Source organism: Salmo trutta, chromosome 15, assembly GCF_901001165.1.
Source record: "Salmo trutta chromosome 15, fSalTru1.1, whole genome shotgun sequence".
In the NCBI taxonomy this organism is placed as follows: domain Eukaryota; kingdom Metazoa; phylum Chordata; class Actinopteri; order Salmoniformes; family Salmonidae; genus Salmo; species Salmo trutta.
This window is the reverse complement of record NC_042971.1, coordinates 17,465,239-17,484,743: the sequence shown is the minus strand read 5'-3', so window position 1 is coordinate 17,484,743 and position 19,505 is coordinate 17,465,239. Positions and strand designations below refer to the sequence as shown.

Below are 19,505 nucleotides of genomic sequence, written 5' to 3'. Positions count from 1 at the left end.
AGCCTCCCCAGCTTCTCCTTCACCCAAATCCTGATAGCAGATGTTCTGAAAGAGCTGCAAAACCTGGACCCATACAAATCAGCTGGGCTAGACAATCTGGACCCTATCTTTCTAAAATTATCCGCCGCCATTGTTGCAACCCCTATTACCAGTCTGTTCAACCTCTCTTTCGTATCGTCCGAGATCCCTAAAGATTGGAAAGCTGCCGCGGTCATCCCCCTCTTCAAAGGGGGTGACACTCTAGACGCAAACTGTTATAGACCTATATCCATCCTGCCCTGCCTTTCTAAAGTCTTTCGAAAGCCAAGTTAATAAACAGATCACCGACCATTTCGAATCCCACCGTAACCTCCCCCGCTGCGCAATTCAGTTTGAGCTGGTCACGGGTGCACCTCAGCCACGCTCAAGGTACTAAACGATATCATAACCGCCATCGATAAAAGACAGTACTGTGCAGCCGTCTTCATCGACCTGGCCAAGGCGTTCGACTCTATCAATCACCGTATTCTTATCGGCAGACTCAACAGCCTTGGTTTCTCAAATGACTGCCTCGCCTGGTTCACCAACTACTTCTCAGACAGAGTTCAGTGTGTCAAATCGGAGGGCCTGTTGTCCGGACCTCTGGCAGTCTCTATGGGGGTACCACAGGGTTCAATTCTCGGGCCGACTCTTTTCTCTGTATATATCAACGATGTCGCTCTTGCTGCGGGTGATTCCCTGATCCACCTCTACGCAGACGACACCATTCTGTATACATCTGGCCCTTCTTTGGACACTGTGTTAACTAACCTCCAAACAAGCTTCAATGCCATACAGTAAAACCGAATGCATGCTTTTCAACCGTTCGCTGCCCACACCCGCCCACCCGACTAACATCACTACTCTGGACGGCTCTGACTTAGAACATGTGGACAACTACAAATACCTAGGTGTCTGGCTAGACTGTAAACTCTCCTTCCAGACTCATATTAAACATCTCCAATCCAAAATTAAATCTAGAATTGGCTTCCTATTTCGCAACAAAGCATCCTTCACTCACGCCGCCAAACATACCCTCGTAAAACTGACTATCCTACCGATCCTCGACTTCGGCGATGTCATTTACAAAATAGCTTCCAATACTCTACTCAGCAAACTGGATGCAGTCTATCACAGTGCCATCCGTTTTGTCAGCAAAGCCCCTTATACTACCCACCACTGCGACCTGTATGCTCTAGTCGGCTGGCCCTCGCTACATATTCGTCGCCAAACCCATGGCTCCAGGTCATCTATAAGTCTATGCTAGGTAAAGCTCCGCCTTATCTCAGCTCACTGGTCACAATAACAACACCCACCCGTAGCACACGCTCCAGCAGGTATATTTCACTGGTCGTCCCCAAAGCCAACACCTGCTTTGGCCGCCTTTCCTTCCAGTTCTCTGCTGCCAATGACTGGAACGAATTGCAAAAATCGCTGAAGCTGGAGACATATTTCCCTCACTAAATTTAAACATCAGCTATCTGAGCAGCTAACCGATAGCTGCAGCTGTACATAGCCCATCTGTAAATAGCCCACCCAAACCACCTACCTCATCCCCATACTGTTTTTATTTATTTTTCTGCTCTTTTGCACACCAGTATTTCTACTTGCACATCACCATCTGCTCATCTATCACTCCAGTGTTAATTTGCTAAATTGTAATTACTTCGCTACTACGGCCTATTTATTGCCTTACCTCCTCACGCCATTTGCACACTGTATATAGACTTTCTTTTTTTTCTCTATTGTGTTATTGACAATACGCTTGTTTATTCCATGTGTAACTCTGTGTTGTTGTTTGTGTCGCACTGCTTTGCTTTATCTTGGCCAGGTCGCAGTTGTAAATGAGAACTTGTTCTCAACTGCCCTACCTGGTTAAATAAAGGTGAAATAAAAATAATAATTTAAAAAAGCAGGTGTCCACATACTTTTGGTCAGGTAGTGTAAAACTGCAAAAAAAATGTGGCAAAGAAATTAACTTTATGTCCAAAATACAAAGTGTTATGTTTGGGGCAAATCCAACCCAAAACATCGCTGAGTACCACTCTTCGTATTTTCAAGCATGGTGGTGGCTGCATCTTGTTCTTAGTATGCTTGTCATTGGCAAGGACTATGGAGTTTTTAAGGATAAAAATAAACGGAATAGAGCTAAGCACAGGCATAATCCTAGAGGAAAACCTGGTTCAGTCTGCTTTCCAACAGACACAGAGACAAATTCACCTTTAAACAGGACAATAACCTAAAACACAAGGCCAAATATACCTATAGTTGCTTACCAAGACGTCATTGAATGTTCCTCAGTGGCCTAGTTACAGTTTTGACTTAAATCGGCTTGAAAATCTATGGCAAGACTTGAAAATGTCTGTCTAGCAATGATCAACAATCAACATGACAAAGCTTGAAGAATTAAAAAAATAATAAAGTGCAAATATTGTACAATCCATGTGTGTAAAGCTCTTAGAGACTTACCCAGAAAGTCTGTAATCTGTAATCACTGACAAAGGTGATTCTAACATTGACTCAGGGGTTTGAATACCTATGTAAATGAGATACAGTATTTCATTTCAATACATTTGCTAATATTTCTAAAAACATGTTTTCACTTTGTCATTATGGGGTATTGTGTGTAGATGTGTGATATAAAAAACATATATTTAATCAATTTTGAATTCAGGCTGTAACACAACAAAATGTGGAATAGGTCAAGGGCTATGAATCCTTTCTGAAGGCACTGTAAATACTGTCTGTTTTCTGATTTAGCGCATATGAGCGTTTCTCAGGCTGTTGGAATTTGAGCATTGTGAGTACTTGTTATAAGATCAATAACACATTGACATTTCACATTTCACATTAAATGTGATTTGTACACAAATCAATTGTTGCTAAACCTCCCATAAAAAGGTTTAAGATCACGCAATTATTTTCAAATCCTTCAAATTGTGCATCGTGCCACATACAGGTACAACAGTAAGGAAAATACATGGTCGTCATTGGCACACATCTCAAGGGGAAACCATTGGTGCATCTATTTTTACTGTGGCAAGATGTGGAAGCCAAACACCTCTCCCCTCCCTTCAGGTTGTTTACTGTATGTGTCCAGAATACACATGTGCCCTTGGCTTGTGTCCCAAATGGCACCCTTTTCCCTACATAGTGCACTACTTTTGACCAGAGCCCTATGATACCTGGTCAAAAGTAGTGCACTGTATAGGGAATCGGGTGCCATTTTGAGACATAGCCTGGGTATGTTCACCATGACATTTAAGACACCCTCAAAAGACTCTGAATATATTAATGAGTTTATTTCCAAATACCCCACTCAGCCAATTCATTAAGCCTTCACTTCAACGATAAGAACTAAGGTTGTATTTAAACCAATCTGAGGAGAAAAAAATGAGTATGCTAATGAAAAAATGAAAAGTCCTCCATTAGGATTTGCAATGACTAATAGGAGCCTCGATATCTGCTTGATGCTGTTAACCCTTGCTGACGGCAATACTTCAGAGGACCTTCTGTGGTACAATGTAATACACTTGTGGTCCTGTATGGCTCAGATGATAGAGCATGGCGCTTGTTCCACCAGGTTTGTGGGTTCGATTCCCGGGGTCACCCATGCGTAAAATGTATATATGCATGACGGTAAGTCACTTTGGATAAAAGCGTCTGCTAAATGTGATACATTACTTGTACATTGTGTTAGGGTATGCTGGCATTAAGTATATGGAATGTTTCTTTATACAGTTAAAAAACACTCTATGCTCTGAGGTGCCATGGTGAGCAACGATGATGCCATCAAAACTCCACAACTTGTGTCGGATGCTGGTCTAATCGTAGCACTGCTGACTATGCCCCTTGTGACATGGGTTCGAACCCCGCATTTGCCTTCATAGCTACACTGAGCGTAGAAAACATTAGGAACACCTTCCTAATATTGAGTTGCACCCCCTTTTGACCTCAGAACAATCTCAATTCGTCAGGGCATGTTCCACAGGGAGCTGGGCCATGTTGACTCCAATGCTTCCCACAGTTGTGCCAAGTTGGCTTAATGTCCTTTGGGTGGTGGACCATTCTTGATACACACAGGAAACTGTTGAGAGTGAAAAACCCAGTAGCATTGCAGTTCTTGACCCAAACCGGTGCGCCTGGTACCTACTACCATACCCCTTTCAAAGGCACTTAAATCTTTTGTCTTGCCCATTCAACCTCTGAATGGCACACATACACAATTCTTGTCTCAAGACTTAAAAATCCTTCTTTAACCTGTTTCCTCCCCGGGCCGCCCCCTGTTGTAGGTCCGCAGACCAATCCAAGTTTATCATTTGCGTGATTGAGTGCTGCATCAGATGACCTGGCCTCAACAATCACCCGACCTAAACCCAATTGAGATGGTTTGGGATGAGTTGGACATCAGAGTGAAGGAAAAGCAGCCAACAAGTGCTCAGCATATGCGGGATCTCCTTCAAGACTGTTGAAAAATCATTCCAGGTGAAGCTGGTTGAGAGAATGCCAAGAGTATGCAAAGCTGTCATCAAGTCAAAGGGTGGCTACTTTGAAGAATCTCAAATATAAAATATATTTTGATTTGTTTAACACTTTTTTGGTTACTACATGATTCCATATGTGTTACTTCATAGTTTTGATGTCTTCACCATTATTCTACAATATGTAAAATAGTAAAAATAAATAAAAACCCTTGAATGAGTAGGTGTGTCCAAACTGACTGGTACTTTAAATGTACTTGTTTTTGTCACACTCTGATCTGTTTCACCTGTCTTTGTGATTGTCTCCACCCCCCTCCAGGTGTCGCCCATCTTCCCCATTATCCCCTGTGTATTTAGACCTGTGTTTTCTGTTTGTCTGTTGCCAATGTGTCATTTGTTCAAGCCTACCAGCGTTTAGTGTCTCAGCTCCTGCCTTTTCCAGTTTTTCGCCCTCCTGGTTGTGACCCTTGCCTGTCCTGACTCCGAGCCTGCCTGCCTGATCACTCTGCCTCAGCCTGCCTGCCAACCTGTATCTTTGCCCCCCTCTGGATTACCCTGAGCCTGCCTGCCGCCCGACCTCTGGTTTACTGACCCCTGCCTGCCTTGACCTGTCTATTGCCTGCTCCTGTTGGGATATTAAACCATTGTTAATTCAACGTGTCTGCATCTGGGTCTTACCATCACACCTGATAGTTTTGGAAAGAAAAGCACTTTTTTTTGGTCCATTAAAATGACATCAAATTGATCAGAAATACAGTGTAGACATGGTTAATGTTGTAAAGGACTTTTGTTGCTGGAAACGGCAGATTTTTAATGGAATATCTACATAGGCGTACAGAGGCCCATTATCAGCAACCATCACTCCTGTGTTCCAATGGCACATTGTTAGCTAATCCAAGTTTATCATTTTAAAAGGCTAATTGATGATTAGAAAACCCTTTTGCAATTATGTTAGCACAGCTGAAACTGTTGTTCTGATTAAAGAAGCAAAAAAACTGTCAAAACACCAGTCTCAACGTCAACAGCGACTCCGGGATGCAGGCCTTCTAGGCAGAGTTGCAAAGAAAAACCATATCTCAGACTGGCCAATAAAAATAAAAGATTAAGATGGGCAAAAGATCACAGACACTGGACAGAGGAACTCTGCCTAGAAGGCCAGCATCCCGGAGTCTCCTCTTCACTGTTGACGTTGAGACTGGTGTTTTGCGGGTACTATTTAATGAAGATGCCAGTTGAGGACTTGTGAGGCGTCTGTTTCTCAAACTAGACACACTAATGTACTTGTCCTCGTGCTCAGTTGTGCACCGGGGCCTCCCACTCCTCTTTCTATTCTCGTTAGGGCCAGTTTGAGCTACTCAACTAGTCTAGAGAAGGCTAGTTGTATTGCTTCTTTAACCAGAACAACAGTTTCAGCTGTGCTAACATAATTGCAAAAGGGTTTTCTAATGATCAATTAGCCTTTTAAAATGATAAATATGGATTAGCTAACACAAAGTGCCATTGGAACACAGGAGTGATGGTTGCTGATAATGGGCCTCTGTACGCCTATATAGATATTCCATTAAAAAAATCTGATGTTTCCAGCTACAATAGTGATTTACAACATTAACAATGTCTACACTGTATTTCTGATCAATTTTATGTTATTTTAATTGACAGAAAATTTGCTTTTCTTTCAAAAACAAGGACATTTCTAAGTCACCCCAAACCTTTGAACGGTAGTGTATGTATTATTATTATTTTTTTAGAAACTCAATCTCAATTTCTAATAGAATAAATAAGGTGCAATTTCGAAATTTGGTTGTGCATAAGCAGTCACTCAATTAGTCCATGTTTAGATTGTAAGTTAGTTTAGAGGCCAGCTATCTAAACGTGTAGGAAGCATTGTTGAATTACCGTCCGGGGTGGGGCATTGATCATCAGTTACCATATTAACAACCGCAAACATTTGCCTCCACCCTATGGCAATGTGTAGAATTGCAGGAAATTAGCTGTATAACTGCACATTTTTCTCTCTGCCCCACGGCAAAATGAGTAGAATTGCATGAAATCAGTTAAGAAAATTGCAAAATATTGTTGCCCAACACTTGATCTACACCGATTTCAGTGGTTTTAACAAGCGACATCAATAAGGGCTCATAGCTTTCACATGGTCGGTCTGTCACGGAAAGAGCTCCTAATGTTTTGTACACTCAGTGTATATTCCTCTACCTATCCATCTCCCCCTCTCATTTAAGACTTTCTATCTAAATAAAGAGAATTGACTCATAACTGTGGTTTAATAGCCAATCAGAGAAACCGCATGAGCCAATCAAGGCCTCCCATCCTGGGGATAACAAGTCTGTGGAGTAATTATGACAAGAGGGAGTCAAGATGGAGACCCAATCTGAGTGTGTTTCTTCCCCTGGGGATCCACACACGTGCAAGAGCCTGCTATCTACCTACCAACCATTGATACACACACAGCAAGAGCCTGCTCTCCGAATTCGACTGATTACTCTGACAAACATCTGTCACCTACTGCGTCTGGGCATACATTAAACCAACTTATTACTCTCAAAGTTCACACTGCTTGATTGACAGAGGGCTAATCGCTGCTGCAAGATTCATGCATTTTTTTAGATACAGATATTACCACGGAAAAAGACTGTACAGTAGGTCGATAACGAGCTGGCATGAATCGATGAAGACATATTTTCCAAATCAGTCCATCCCATACTAACGCCTTGCTCAGACAAACTCTCACATCCCTCTCTCTGCCTAGCCTAATGTCTCTGTTGTCGGCCACTATAATCACACTTGGCAATCGTTGAGCAATTAAGGTGTGGTAGCATTTTCTTTTACAGTGCCCAATACTTTGAAAGTACCATAGAAAAACCATATTACTTAGATTGCTGTTTTTTTACTCAGTTATTTAATGGAATTAATGCGCTAAATCGGTGTAATCCACATTTTTGTTAATCTAACCGTCAAAAACTTTGTTGATGGTGACAAATTATATATTTTCATTTCATAATAGCCTTTTGATCCTTCCTATGACAATATCCCACTTTCCACACTGAGATGGACGTGCCAAGTATGTCTTGAGCGTAAGCGAAAACAAAGCATAAGCAAAGACACTGAGGGGATATGACCAGAGTCATATTCATTAGAGGGTTAAGAAAAAGGCCTATAATTGTAGTACGCACAACAAACAATGATTGTTACTTTGCAACACTGATCAACCAAACTGAATGTCATATATGAATGACTGGTGGCACAAAAATAACTTGTGTTTGAGTGACATTGAAAATTAGCCACAAACACACATGGTATTCCTCAGATAATTTATGTCGTTCAACCGCACAGAAATATAATTTCATCCGATTCTGCATGTTACCTTTCAAGTACAAAGAAAACATTTGAAAAGTGCCAAAGGAACTCCATGCGTGGCTCATCAACATTTGGGCACAGAAATGGAAACTGACCCCAAAAGCACAGGTAAGAAATAAAACAAAAAAACTAACTTTCAACAGCGATAAAAGGGAGAAAAAAACTTGCCAGGTAGTTTGCTGCAGTCACACCCGGGTATGTAAGATCAAAACGGGTAACCAGTGCAGGCTGCAGGTAAGGTGTGAAAGACAACATCACTCGTGAGTCAGGAAGACAAAAGAGAGACGATTAATACATAAAGATAGAGAGCTGCAGGCTATTCTGGTACTTACAGTATACTGTCATACTGCATGCGCCACAGAGGGCAAGAAAGAGAAAGAGAGAGAGAGGGTGAGAGAGCGATAGATATAGATAGATAGATATAGATATATATATAGAGAGAGAGAGAGAGAGAGAGAGAGAGGGTGAGAGAGCGATAGATATATAGATAGATAGATATATATATATATATATAGAGAGAGAGAGAGAGAGAGAGAGAGAGACAGAGAGAGAGAGAGAGAGAGAGAGAGAGCGAGAGAGAGAGAAAACAGGAGGATGCAGGAGAACAATGTTAGATTTGAATGAGGATGAGAGGAAGTGATAGAGTCTTACTTCCTACATATGAGCCAATAAGGAAGAGCCAATAAGGAAGCACCCTTTGGGGCCAGATTTACCCATGTCTAAAGTCTGCAACTTTTTAATTCCCTTAATATTGTAACTGTTCTTAAGGGAATGGAAGACTGACAACATACACAAACTTCTGGTTAAAAAAATGCTCAGTAAACATTGCCTTCTGTTGCTATAGCACCAGTAGTGGTTGTCCTAATTTTAATTTGTATGTTGGTTTACAAAGTAATAATTTCCCAAAGAACACTCAATAGAGTAATCCTAGACCACAACCCTAAACACCACCCAAATCAAGCTAGTGCGTCCTATGCACTGCTAAATGCTACTCCTGTAAATTGTCGTAGCAACTTATCTTTCCTTGTGAGTTCTGTGAGTTTGAGGGACCGACTAAAGAAAAAAGTGGCTGGAAAAATTGTCTGATATTACGTGAATCAAAATTTTCACGTAATTGGTCAAAACATTGGTCAAATAACGCCTCAGATTTTCAGCAACCCTAAGTTACGAAACTTCAATCAAATCCAGACTAAAATATTTAGTTTCTTTGTGACAGTTGACTGCAACTGTTAAGGCAAAGGTATACACATACACACAGAGAACACAACAGTATGTGTGATTTCTCTTCCAACCCTCTCAGTTATGTGTCACAGTTTGGAAATTGGTGCCCTATGGGCCCTAGTCAAAAGTAGTACACAAAATTCACAGTGTACAAAACATTAGGAACACGTTCCTAACTTTGAGTTTTGCTTTGACTCCAATGCTTCCCACAGTTTTGTCAAGTCAACTGGATGTCCTTTGGTTGGTGGACCATTCTTGATACACATGGGAAACTGTTGAACGTGAAAAATCCAGCAGAGTTGCAGTTCTTGACACAAACCGGTGCGCCTGGCTCTTACTACCATATCCCGTTAAAAGGCACTTAAATATTTTGTCTTTCCCATTCACCCTCTGAAAGGTACACATACACAATCCATGTCTCAATTGTCTCTCGAGTGGCGCAGCGGTCTAAGGCACTGCATCTCAGTGCTTGAGACGTCACTACAGACACCCTGGTTCGAATCCAGGCTGTATCACAACCAGCCGGGATTGGGAGTCCCATAGAGCGGCGCACAATTGGCCCAGAATCGTCCGGGTTTGGCTGGTGTAGGCCGTTATTGTAAATAAGAATTTGTTCTTAATTGGTTTGCCTAATTAAATAACGTCTCAAGACTTATCTGCACTGATTGGAGTGGATTTAACGAGTGACGTCAATAAAGGATCATATTATAAGAATATTGGAAGATAAATACACAACGCAGACGACTAAAGGTCAAGAGGGAATTTACGATCAATGGAAATAGTTGTTTTTCACTTCAACATCCGTTTAGAATCTGTGTATGGGGTTCTCGTTGGAACAAGTGGTCGACTGTGTTGGAGGCTCCTAACGTCATCATACAACGTGGCACACCATGTAATCCAGCTACTCTGATGCTTCCTCCAGACACCACATTACTTGAACACGACTGTTGTGAGTTGGTTTTGGATCAGCTCTCTGATGGGTTTACTAAGAGTCATCCGTTGGAAAACCCTGAGTTTATCTTATAAAACAGATGGTTCAAGCATTGTGGAGGGGGGTGTGAGGAAGGCTGAGCATGGGCAGTTACTACAATAGACAATGTGATAGTGACAGGCACGTTACCTGCAGGAACATCAGCACAGGTGACGGAATTGGTGGCTTTGACAGAAGCATGCAAACAGGCTGAAGGAAAAACATCTAATATTTACACAGACTCAAAGTATGCTTTCGGCGTTACCCAGGATTTTGGAAAAATATGGAAAAACAGAGGATTCATGACATCACTGGGAGCTCCTGTGAAGAACGGACCAGAGGTGATGGCTCTACTGAACGCTCTCCAGTTGCCGGCGCAACTTGCAATTTTGAAAATGAAAGCACATGGAAAAAGGTAATGACCTGGCTGACAGAGCTGCCAAGGCGGCTGCCAAGAGAACACCTCTGTCACCTAAACTGATTAGGAAATACACCTCGGATACATTGCAACACATTAGAGACATGCAAAGCAGTGTACCAAAAGATGGAAGTGTGGGAATGGACGGCTGCAGGATGCAAACACATAACAAAACCACAGGGTTGAGTCCGTTTGAGGTCGTCACAGGTCGACCCATTCACTACCAGGCTCGTTAGATTTGACAAAGGTAGACGTACACTTTTAACTATTGCATACAACTTTCTAATGCAGTAGGGGAAGCAGACAGACAAGTAAAAGAGGCGTGGGGAATAACTCCCGACGGGGGACATGACGTAGTGCCAGGACAGTGGGTGATGGTAAAAAAAAACACGTAACACATTAAGACCAAAATGGGAAGGTCCTTATCAAGTTTTGTTCATAACGAGGTCAGCAGTAAAAGTCCAGGGCACGATGGATACATGTTACTCATTGCAAGGTTGTCAATTTTGATGACAAAGTGGAGCCTGGAGAATAAAGAACTGATTGATTAGCAGTCGGGGGCCAATCTCAGGTGAAGAAGCATAGTAAGATGATCAGAACCTGATAAGCTTCTATGTTGAACACCGCAGTCATCATATTAGGGATATCTATGTGAAATGTCCACTTTTTCCAGAAAATCGGGACACGCTGACTTAGGGAAATCTAAGTGAAATATCAATTTCTCTTGAAACCAGGACACGTTACTTTCACTTTTTGTTTCCTTCGTTACAGGTTATGAGAATCTACCTTCTGAAGCTGCAGCAATATCCCCTGACCCAAGGTCAGTAGCTGAAACGATACAAGATCACCGGTGAAATGTTCAATAGAGACGTCCTCATCAACCAGTGGAACGGAAGAAGAATTCCTCACTACCGGCAGGCTGTCAGAACATACTCTCTAGTAGTTATTTATGTGGGACTGATACCGGTGTGGAACAGCTGGTCACTCTTAAAGGACTCCGTGAATGATTACCTTGCCAATAGGTACGATTGAATGTTATTGTTTTGCAGGCAATCATTTTTTGGGTGAGTTTCATCCCAATACAGGATGTGGTAGGAATCGTAAGGGTTATCACCATCACACCTGTTAATACTTAGTTTCTACAACTTTGTGTGAAATCTATTTCTTATTGCAGAGGCAAATAAAATATGCTCTTTGTGTTTTATAGAAATTCAAGGTGTTTAATGTGAATGATTTTATGCTTACAGCTAATGTTTTTTTATACTGTCGATGTTTTCTATTGTTTTCTAAAAATACATTTTAATTATTTGTATTTTTTAAATGGTCTAGGGGGGAGTGTAAGAATATTGTAAGATAAATACACAACGCAGAGGACTAAAGGTCAAGAGGGAATTTATGATCAATGGAAATAGTTGTTTTTCATTTCAACATCTGTTTAGAATCTATATATGGGGTTCCAGTCCGGGACTCATAGCTACAAGTGGCAAGTTCTCATTGGTCCAAATTGTCTATTGAGCCTGAAACGGGATACTTGGTATTTGGCCATTGACCCAGTTTTACTGCAAGGAATTCTAATTGGTCAACCAAAGGCTAGGCTTGGGTATTAACTACATCCTGTCCCTTTGTTCAGTGGAGAAACATTGAGAACAGGGAAGAATAAACATCTACCATCTACTTTCCAGCATAACAACTATGATTTGTTCTCTTTGAATAAATATATGGGGTCTGTGTTATTGAAGAATAACATCAACTGCTAACAATAGCTTTCACCTGGATTCACCTGGTCTGCCTATATCATGGAAATAGCAGGTGTTCTTAATGTTTTGTACACTCAGTGTAGGTAATAGGGTGCCATTTTGGATGAAGCCACAGAATTGATCTGTTGCCTTATCGCTTAACAATCCAAAGAAGGTTCAAAAAATGTCAGGGTGCTGCCAACTCTCATCAGATATTTCTTTATCTTAACTGGGGAAAGAGATGGGGAAAGTGGATACTAAAACGTATTTCACAGTGAAATAATTCAATGTATGTGATACTATCCCACACAATCTCCAAATAATATCGAGGCATTTAAGCCCACAAAATATTATATTACATCAGATACACAGGGTTCAAAAGAGCAGGCCTTAACAAGGAAAGTTACTGTCTATCAGTCAGTTAAGTCTTCAATCACATACTGTATACTGCAGGCCGATGTGCTATTCAACCACACCAGAGTACAGCACATTTAAGTTGACTTTAAAGAAAAAAAATAGGTATTTTTTTGGCACTATTTTATAGTAGGGGAGAGTTGGGTAAGTTTAACCAAAGGGGTAAGTTGAGCCACCCTTGTTTGTAGGAAACCATACACAAAATGTACAAATTTGACCACATATTTAGGAAGAGGTCATCATTTCATGGAGTCTGTGAAGGAAGAAACCACATGGACAAAGTGGTAAGCAAGTTAGGCCCAAAAACAGATTTTCAACAAGTCTAATGAATGTATTGCGTTAGAGGTTTAATGATGCTTGTGTCTAAACCAAAGCCGATCATTTTAAGATTGCTCTACACATCAGTTGAGTTCTCTATACGATTCCATTTAAGGTCCTAAACCTAACATGAAAGTGCATCCTTGTAGCTGTGTGGGCTAATATAGTCAAAATGGTTGCCTTGGGGTAAGTTGAGCTAATGGCAAGCTGAGCAAATTGAAATGTTTTCTTCCCAGGCTTAATGCAAGGCATTATCGCTGGGATACAAGGTAACAACAGGGCCTGGCCTATATAATTATTTATTTCTTTAAGTACTAAGTGTTTGTTAGGTGTTAAGCCGGTGTTAAAAGATGATTGAAAAATACATTTAAAAAATGATTGCGATTGTGTTAAATTGTGTTTGGGAAATAAATATTAACATGGTTTTAAAAAGTTAAGAGGTCATATTTAATTCAGAACAGAAACGTGTAGGCAGCCTAACTTCCCATGTCCTGCGGCTCAACTTACCCCATACCGGGGTAAGTTGTGTGGCAAGAGAATACTTTTTTTTGGACAAGCTATGTTTTCAAAAATGTAATGTTAACATGAATTATGATTATGAATTATGATTAACATGAATTATGATTATGTACTACAGATGTACTGTAGTATCTTTGTTAGGAAGAATACTATATTTCCCTTGATGGAGTGATGCTGAATGTAATAAATGGCTCAACTTACCCCACTCTCCCCTACCTTAATCTAGATATTTAAGTATAAATGTGAATCATATTAGTGGAATATGAATATCAGTTCTGTGCTGCTTTACCTTTGTTTAGTTTTTCAAAAAACAAAACAAAGATTAGACTATAGCTAGATTCGTCCAATGAGAGTTTCCTACAAAAAAAAAGATTTCATTATTTCAATCACACTTTAAATGAACTACAATGAAATCACAAACAAATCCAAATATCTTGTCACTCAACAATATACCCACTGCGATAGACTAACGTCCTGTCCAGGGTGGTGTACTTGTACATCAAGCTGCCTCACGCTACAGAAACAGGACATCGGCTCCTGCCCTCTGGCCCGTTCTGGCTCAGACAAGGCTGCCTACTTACAACAATCAAATGAATCTGTGAATGCTGTCTAGTACTAATCAGTGTTGGTTACTATGTAGACATTCTCCATTGATTCCCATTCTGGTCCCACATTTCCCCCTGCTGGTTCGTATTGTGTTCTGAGCTCAGGGGTGAAGTTTCCCCTAGGTACAGATCAAGGATCAGCTTCTCCTCCTCCAATCCTAACCTTAACCATTAAGGGGGGAAATGATAAACTGGCACAAGACTAGCGTAGGGGGAACTTCACCCTGCAGTGTGTGCTGAGCAACAATTGTTGTTTTAATTATTTAAAACTGAACACTCAGCACCACCTGCTGTTCATTTACTTTATTACAGGCAGGAAACACTGAATTCAAATGACTGAGTAAAATCCAAGACAGTTGGCTTGCAACGTACTCTCCTTAATCATTTCTCATTGGTTGAGTGCCATATCAACGACACTATGAATGCCTTTATTTAACATGAATCAATGAACGTGTAAATCCTGTTCCATGAAGTCAAGCACGTCAGACATGTATTCCCCTCCTTTTACATATAAGCAATGTTCTCCTGTATTTATGCTTATAAATGTTAAATAACTTAAGTACACTAACAAGAGCATTATTCAATATTAAATTCCTTAAAAAACGAATTCAGTCATTAACTTCTCTAGAAAAGTTTCTCAAATAGTCGAATGCATCCAACACAGATATGAAACAGCCCGTGTTGCATTTAAATAAAACCAGATTGCTTTCCATCCCGATCAGGAATTTTAGGCAGTGAACACATGGGTCATGTTCATTAGGGCAAGTAAGGGACAGATCTAAATTTACTAGGGGGAGGGTCTGGTCCAACTCAAGGTGTAATAAATAAAAATGCACCCCCTCGCCAAAGTAAAACATATTTTCACATGACTGACCCTCCCCTTGTACTCTAAAATCAATTGAACACCCTCCCCCCTCATATGATGAACTCAAAATAATAATAACTGTAGTGACCCCTGTGTTTATAAACGTGGATATCGATTTTGCCACTTCAGCATATTTTTGTGGCACTGTCGATGCCACACAGAGCTCCGGGCCAGAAGGTTGAGGGTTCACCGACCACCACAGACGAGCTCACTCTCCCTGCCTGTTTCATTACACTACGATCAGAGCCGGCTGCAGACAATGATCAGCTAGGGTGAAATCAGGTTTTCTAATTATGTAAAACATATGCGACTAATTTTCCACCAACAGGTTACTGTGCTAATGCACCACACACACAACCAATAAACAAATCATTTCCTGACTTCGGGCAGTTCAATATCACGGTTTGTGTTTTCAACACCACAATAAATAGACTATGTCAATCTTGACAAACTGAAAATACATCCCTCTCTACCTCAGGCTTACCCAGTATCGAAGGCTATCCGAATGTCATTCAACTTTTTGGTGTTTTGGAACAGATGTCTCTTTCCATTCATCAACTGGCCGCTGCACAATTTGGATTGAATGATTGATTGATTTGATTTGTCAGTTAAAAAAATACATACATACTGTACACAAATATTTTTTTTAAGCGACCAGGATTGCACAATAAAGTCGGAGCCTTATTTCCATTGTGGTCCCTATTTGTTACATAAATACATATACAGTTACATGGATACAGACACATTACAGAGATAGACGAAAACACGCTCAACTTCCAGATGAGTATGAGGGGGAGTTGAAGTACAATTCTTACAAGCTTGTTTGGCTGGTAGCTTATTTTGAAGACGTTTGGGGCTGCTGGTGAACCATGATGTGGAGGCATAATCAGAGTGACACTGGACTAGAGCACTTGACAGTCTTTAGGGTGTCTGTAGCTAGGTTTCCATCCAATTGGCAACAGATTTTCATGTGAATATTCCCTCAACCTTCATCAAAACAATATGCCATTTCAGAGTGTCATTTAGGAAAATGTGGCGCCGGACAACATGACAGGGAAGATTTTAATTTACCGGACATTTGAGAAATGTAACGGACATCCGTACGCATTCAGATTCAACCTGGCGCAGCCAGCACCATCAATAAACAATGGATGTTGGCCAAATGAGCTACATTTACATGTCCTTAAAAACAGTCTATTCCTTGTGTTTCAATGTGTAGTTTCTTTCCTAAAACAAGAATTGTCCACCTCACGGTTCAGCTATTAGAGATTTGAGCACTAACTGTATCAGGGCATTGCATGCAAAGGCCTATAGGCTTTGGCATCCACTGTATGATATTAATATGGAAATTAATATTGAAATAATTATATATATGCACTGCTCAAAAAAATAAAGGGAACACTTAAACAACACAATGTAACTCCAAGTCAATCACACTTCTGTGAAATCAAACTGTCCACTTAGGAAGCAACACTGATTGACAATACATTTCACATGCTGTTGTGCAAATGGAATAGACAACAGGTGGAAATTATAGGCAATTAGCAAGACACCCCCAATAAAGGAGTGGTTCTGCAGATGGTGACCACAGACCACTTCTCAGTTCCTATGCTTCCTGGCTGATGTTTTGGTCACTTTTGAATGCTGGCGGTGCTTTCACTCTAGTGGTAGCATGAGACAGAGTCTACAACCCACACAAGTGGCTCAGGTAGTGCAGCTCATCCAGGATGGCACATCAATGCGAGCTGTGGCAAGAAGGTTTGCTGTGTCTGTCAGCGTAGTGTCCAGAGCATGGAGGCGCTACCAGGAGACAGGCCAGTACATCAGGAGACGTGGAGGAGGCCGTAGGAGGGCAACAACCCAGCAGCAGGACCGCTACCTCCACCTTTGTGCAAGGAGGAGCACTGCCAGAGCCCTGCAAAATGACCTCCAGCAGGCCACAAATGTGCATGTGTCTGCTCAAACGGTTAGAAACAGACTCCATGAGGGTGGTATGAGGGCCCGACGTCCACAGGTGGGGGTTGTGCTTACAGCCCAACACCGTGCAGGACGTTTGACATTTGCCAGAGAACACCAAGATTGGCAAATTCGCCGCTGGCGCCCTGTGCTCTTCACAGATGAAAGCAGGTTCACACTGAGCACATGTGACAGACGTGACAGAGTCTGGAGACGCCGTGGAGAACGTTCTGCTGCCTGCAACATCCTCCAGCATGACTGGTTTGGCGGTGGGTCAGTCATGGTGTGGGGTGGCATTTCTTTGGGGGGCCGCACAGCCTTCCATGTGCTCGCCAGAGGTAGCCTGACTGCCATTAGGTACCGAGATGAGATCCTCAGACCCCTTGTGAGACTGGTGCGGTTGGTCCTGGGTTCCTCCTAATGCAAGACAATGCTAGACCTCATGTGGCTGGAGTGTGTCAGCAGTTCCTGCAAGAGGAAGGCATTGATGCTATGGACTGGCCCGCCCGTTCCCCAGACCTGAATCCAATTGAGCACATCTGGGACATCCTGTCTCCCTCCATCCACCAATGCCACGTTGCACCACAGACTGTCCAGGAGTTGGCGGATGCTTTAGTCCAGGTCTGGGGGGAGATCCCTCAGGAGACCATCCGCCACCTCATCAGGAGCATGCCCAGGCATTGTAGGGAGGTCATACAGGCATGTGGAGGCCACACACACTACTGAGCCTCATTTTGACTTGTTTTAAGGACATTACATCAAAGTTGGATCGGCCTGTAGTGTGGTTTTCCACTTTAATTTTGAGTGTGACTCCAAATCCAGACCTCCATGGGTTGATAAATTGGATTTCCATTGATTATTTTTGTGTGATTTTGTTGTCAGCACATTCAACTATGTAAAGAAAAAAGTATTTAATAACATTATTTAATTCATTCAGATCTAGGATGTGTTATTTTAGTGTTCCCTTAATTTTTTTGAGCAGTGTATATATATATATAAAGTATTAACCAAAAAAGAGATTCTTTGCATACTCTTGGCATTCTCTCAACCAGCTTCATGAGGTAGTCACCTGGAATGCATTTCAATTAGCTGGTGTGCCTTCTTAAAAGTTAATTTGTGGAATTTCTTTCCTTCTTAATGCGTTTGAGTTGTGTGTCGTGTTGTGACAAGGTGGGGGAATACAGATGATAGCTCTATTTGGTAAAAGACCAAGTTCATATTATGGCAAGAACAGCTTAAATAAGCAAAAAGAAATGATAGGCCATCATTACTTTAAGACATGAAGGTCAGTCAATACGGAAAATTTCAAGAACCTTGAAAGTTTCTTTAAGTGCAGTTGCAAAAACCATCAAGCGCTCTCATGAAGACCACCACAGGAATGGAGGGCCCATAGTTACCTCTGCTGCAGAGGATAAGTTCATTAGAGTTAGCAGCCTCAGAATTTGCAGCCCAAATAAATGCTTCACAGAGTTCAAATAACATACACATCTCAACAGTTCAGAGGAGACTGTGTGAATCAGGCCTTCATGGATCGAATTGCTGCAAAGAAACCACTCCTAAAGGGCACCAAGAAGAATAAAATACTTGCTAGGACCAAGAAACAAGAGCAATAGACATTAGACCGGTGGAAATCTGTCCTTTGGTCTGGAGTCCAAATTTGAGATTTTTGGTTCCAACCGCAGTGTCTTTGTGAGACGCGGTGTGGGTGAACGGATGATCTCCGCATGTGTATTTCCCACCGTAAAGCATGGAGGAGGTGTGATGGTGTGGGGATGCTTTGCTGGTGACACTGTCGGTAATTTATTTAGAATTCAAGGCACACTTAACCAGCATGGCTACCACAGCATTCTGCAGTGATACACCATCCCATCAGGTTTGGGCTTAGTGGGACTATCATTTGTTTCACAACAGGACAATGACCCAACACACCTCCAGGCTGTGTAAGGGCTATTTGACCAAGAAGGAGAGTGATGGAGTGCTGCATCAGATGACCTGGGCTCCACAATCAACCGACCTCAACCAAATTGAGATGGTTTGGGATGAGTCGGACCGCAGAGTGAAGGAAAAGACTTGTTGGAAAAGCATTCCAGGTGAAGCTGGTTGAGAGAATGCCAAGAGTGTGCAAAGCTGTCATCAAGGCAAAGGGTGGCTACTTGAAGAACCTCAAAAATAAAATATTTTGATTTAACACTTTTTTGGTAACTACATGATTCCATATGTAGTATTTCATAGTTGTGATGACTTCACTATTATTCTACATAGTAGAAAATAGTAAAAATAAAGAAAAACCCTTGAATGAGTAGATGTTCTAAAACTTTTGACCGGTAGATAAATAAATAAAGTAAGAGAAGCTTAGGCCTAACCCGAGAGATAGAGATATGCCGGTGGCATGCTATGACAGATGTCAGATGGCTACTGCATCTGCTATACAGATATAGACGTACAGAAGGTGTAATTCGTAAAATAATGTACCTAATATTTTGTATAAAGTTAAGCTTTACATTGTTAGATTATAGAAGTAACTCTGGTAGGCCTGAAAATGTCACCTCAAGTTCAACTGTTGGAGTCAGTTGGAGCGCAGGGGCGCACTGCCTTCATATCATTGGCCTGTA

General features: G+C 41.5%; 1 protein-coding gene across 4 annotated transcripts in view; it reads right to left on the bottom strand.

The window, feature by feature from the left end:
* dlg2 (discs, large homolog 2 (Drosophila)) overlaps positions 1-19,505 on the bottom strand; it is a 389,583-nt gene that overhangs the window by 156,234 nt on the left and 213,844 nt on the right. For 3 of the 4 annotated variants that reach the window (XM_029690593.1, XM_029690595.1, XM_029690594.1), the window contains one exon: positions 8,040-8,099. The exons of the other annotated variant lie outside the window; for it this stretch is intronic. In XM_029690593.1, coding sequence (XP_029546453.1) covers positions 8,040-8,099 — 60 coding nt within the window. The remainder of the gene's footprint in view (positions 1-8,039; positions 8,100-19,505) is intronic. 4 annotated transcript variants of the gene reach the window in all.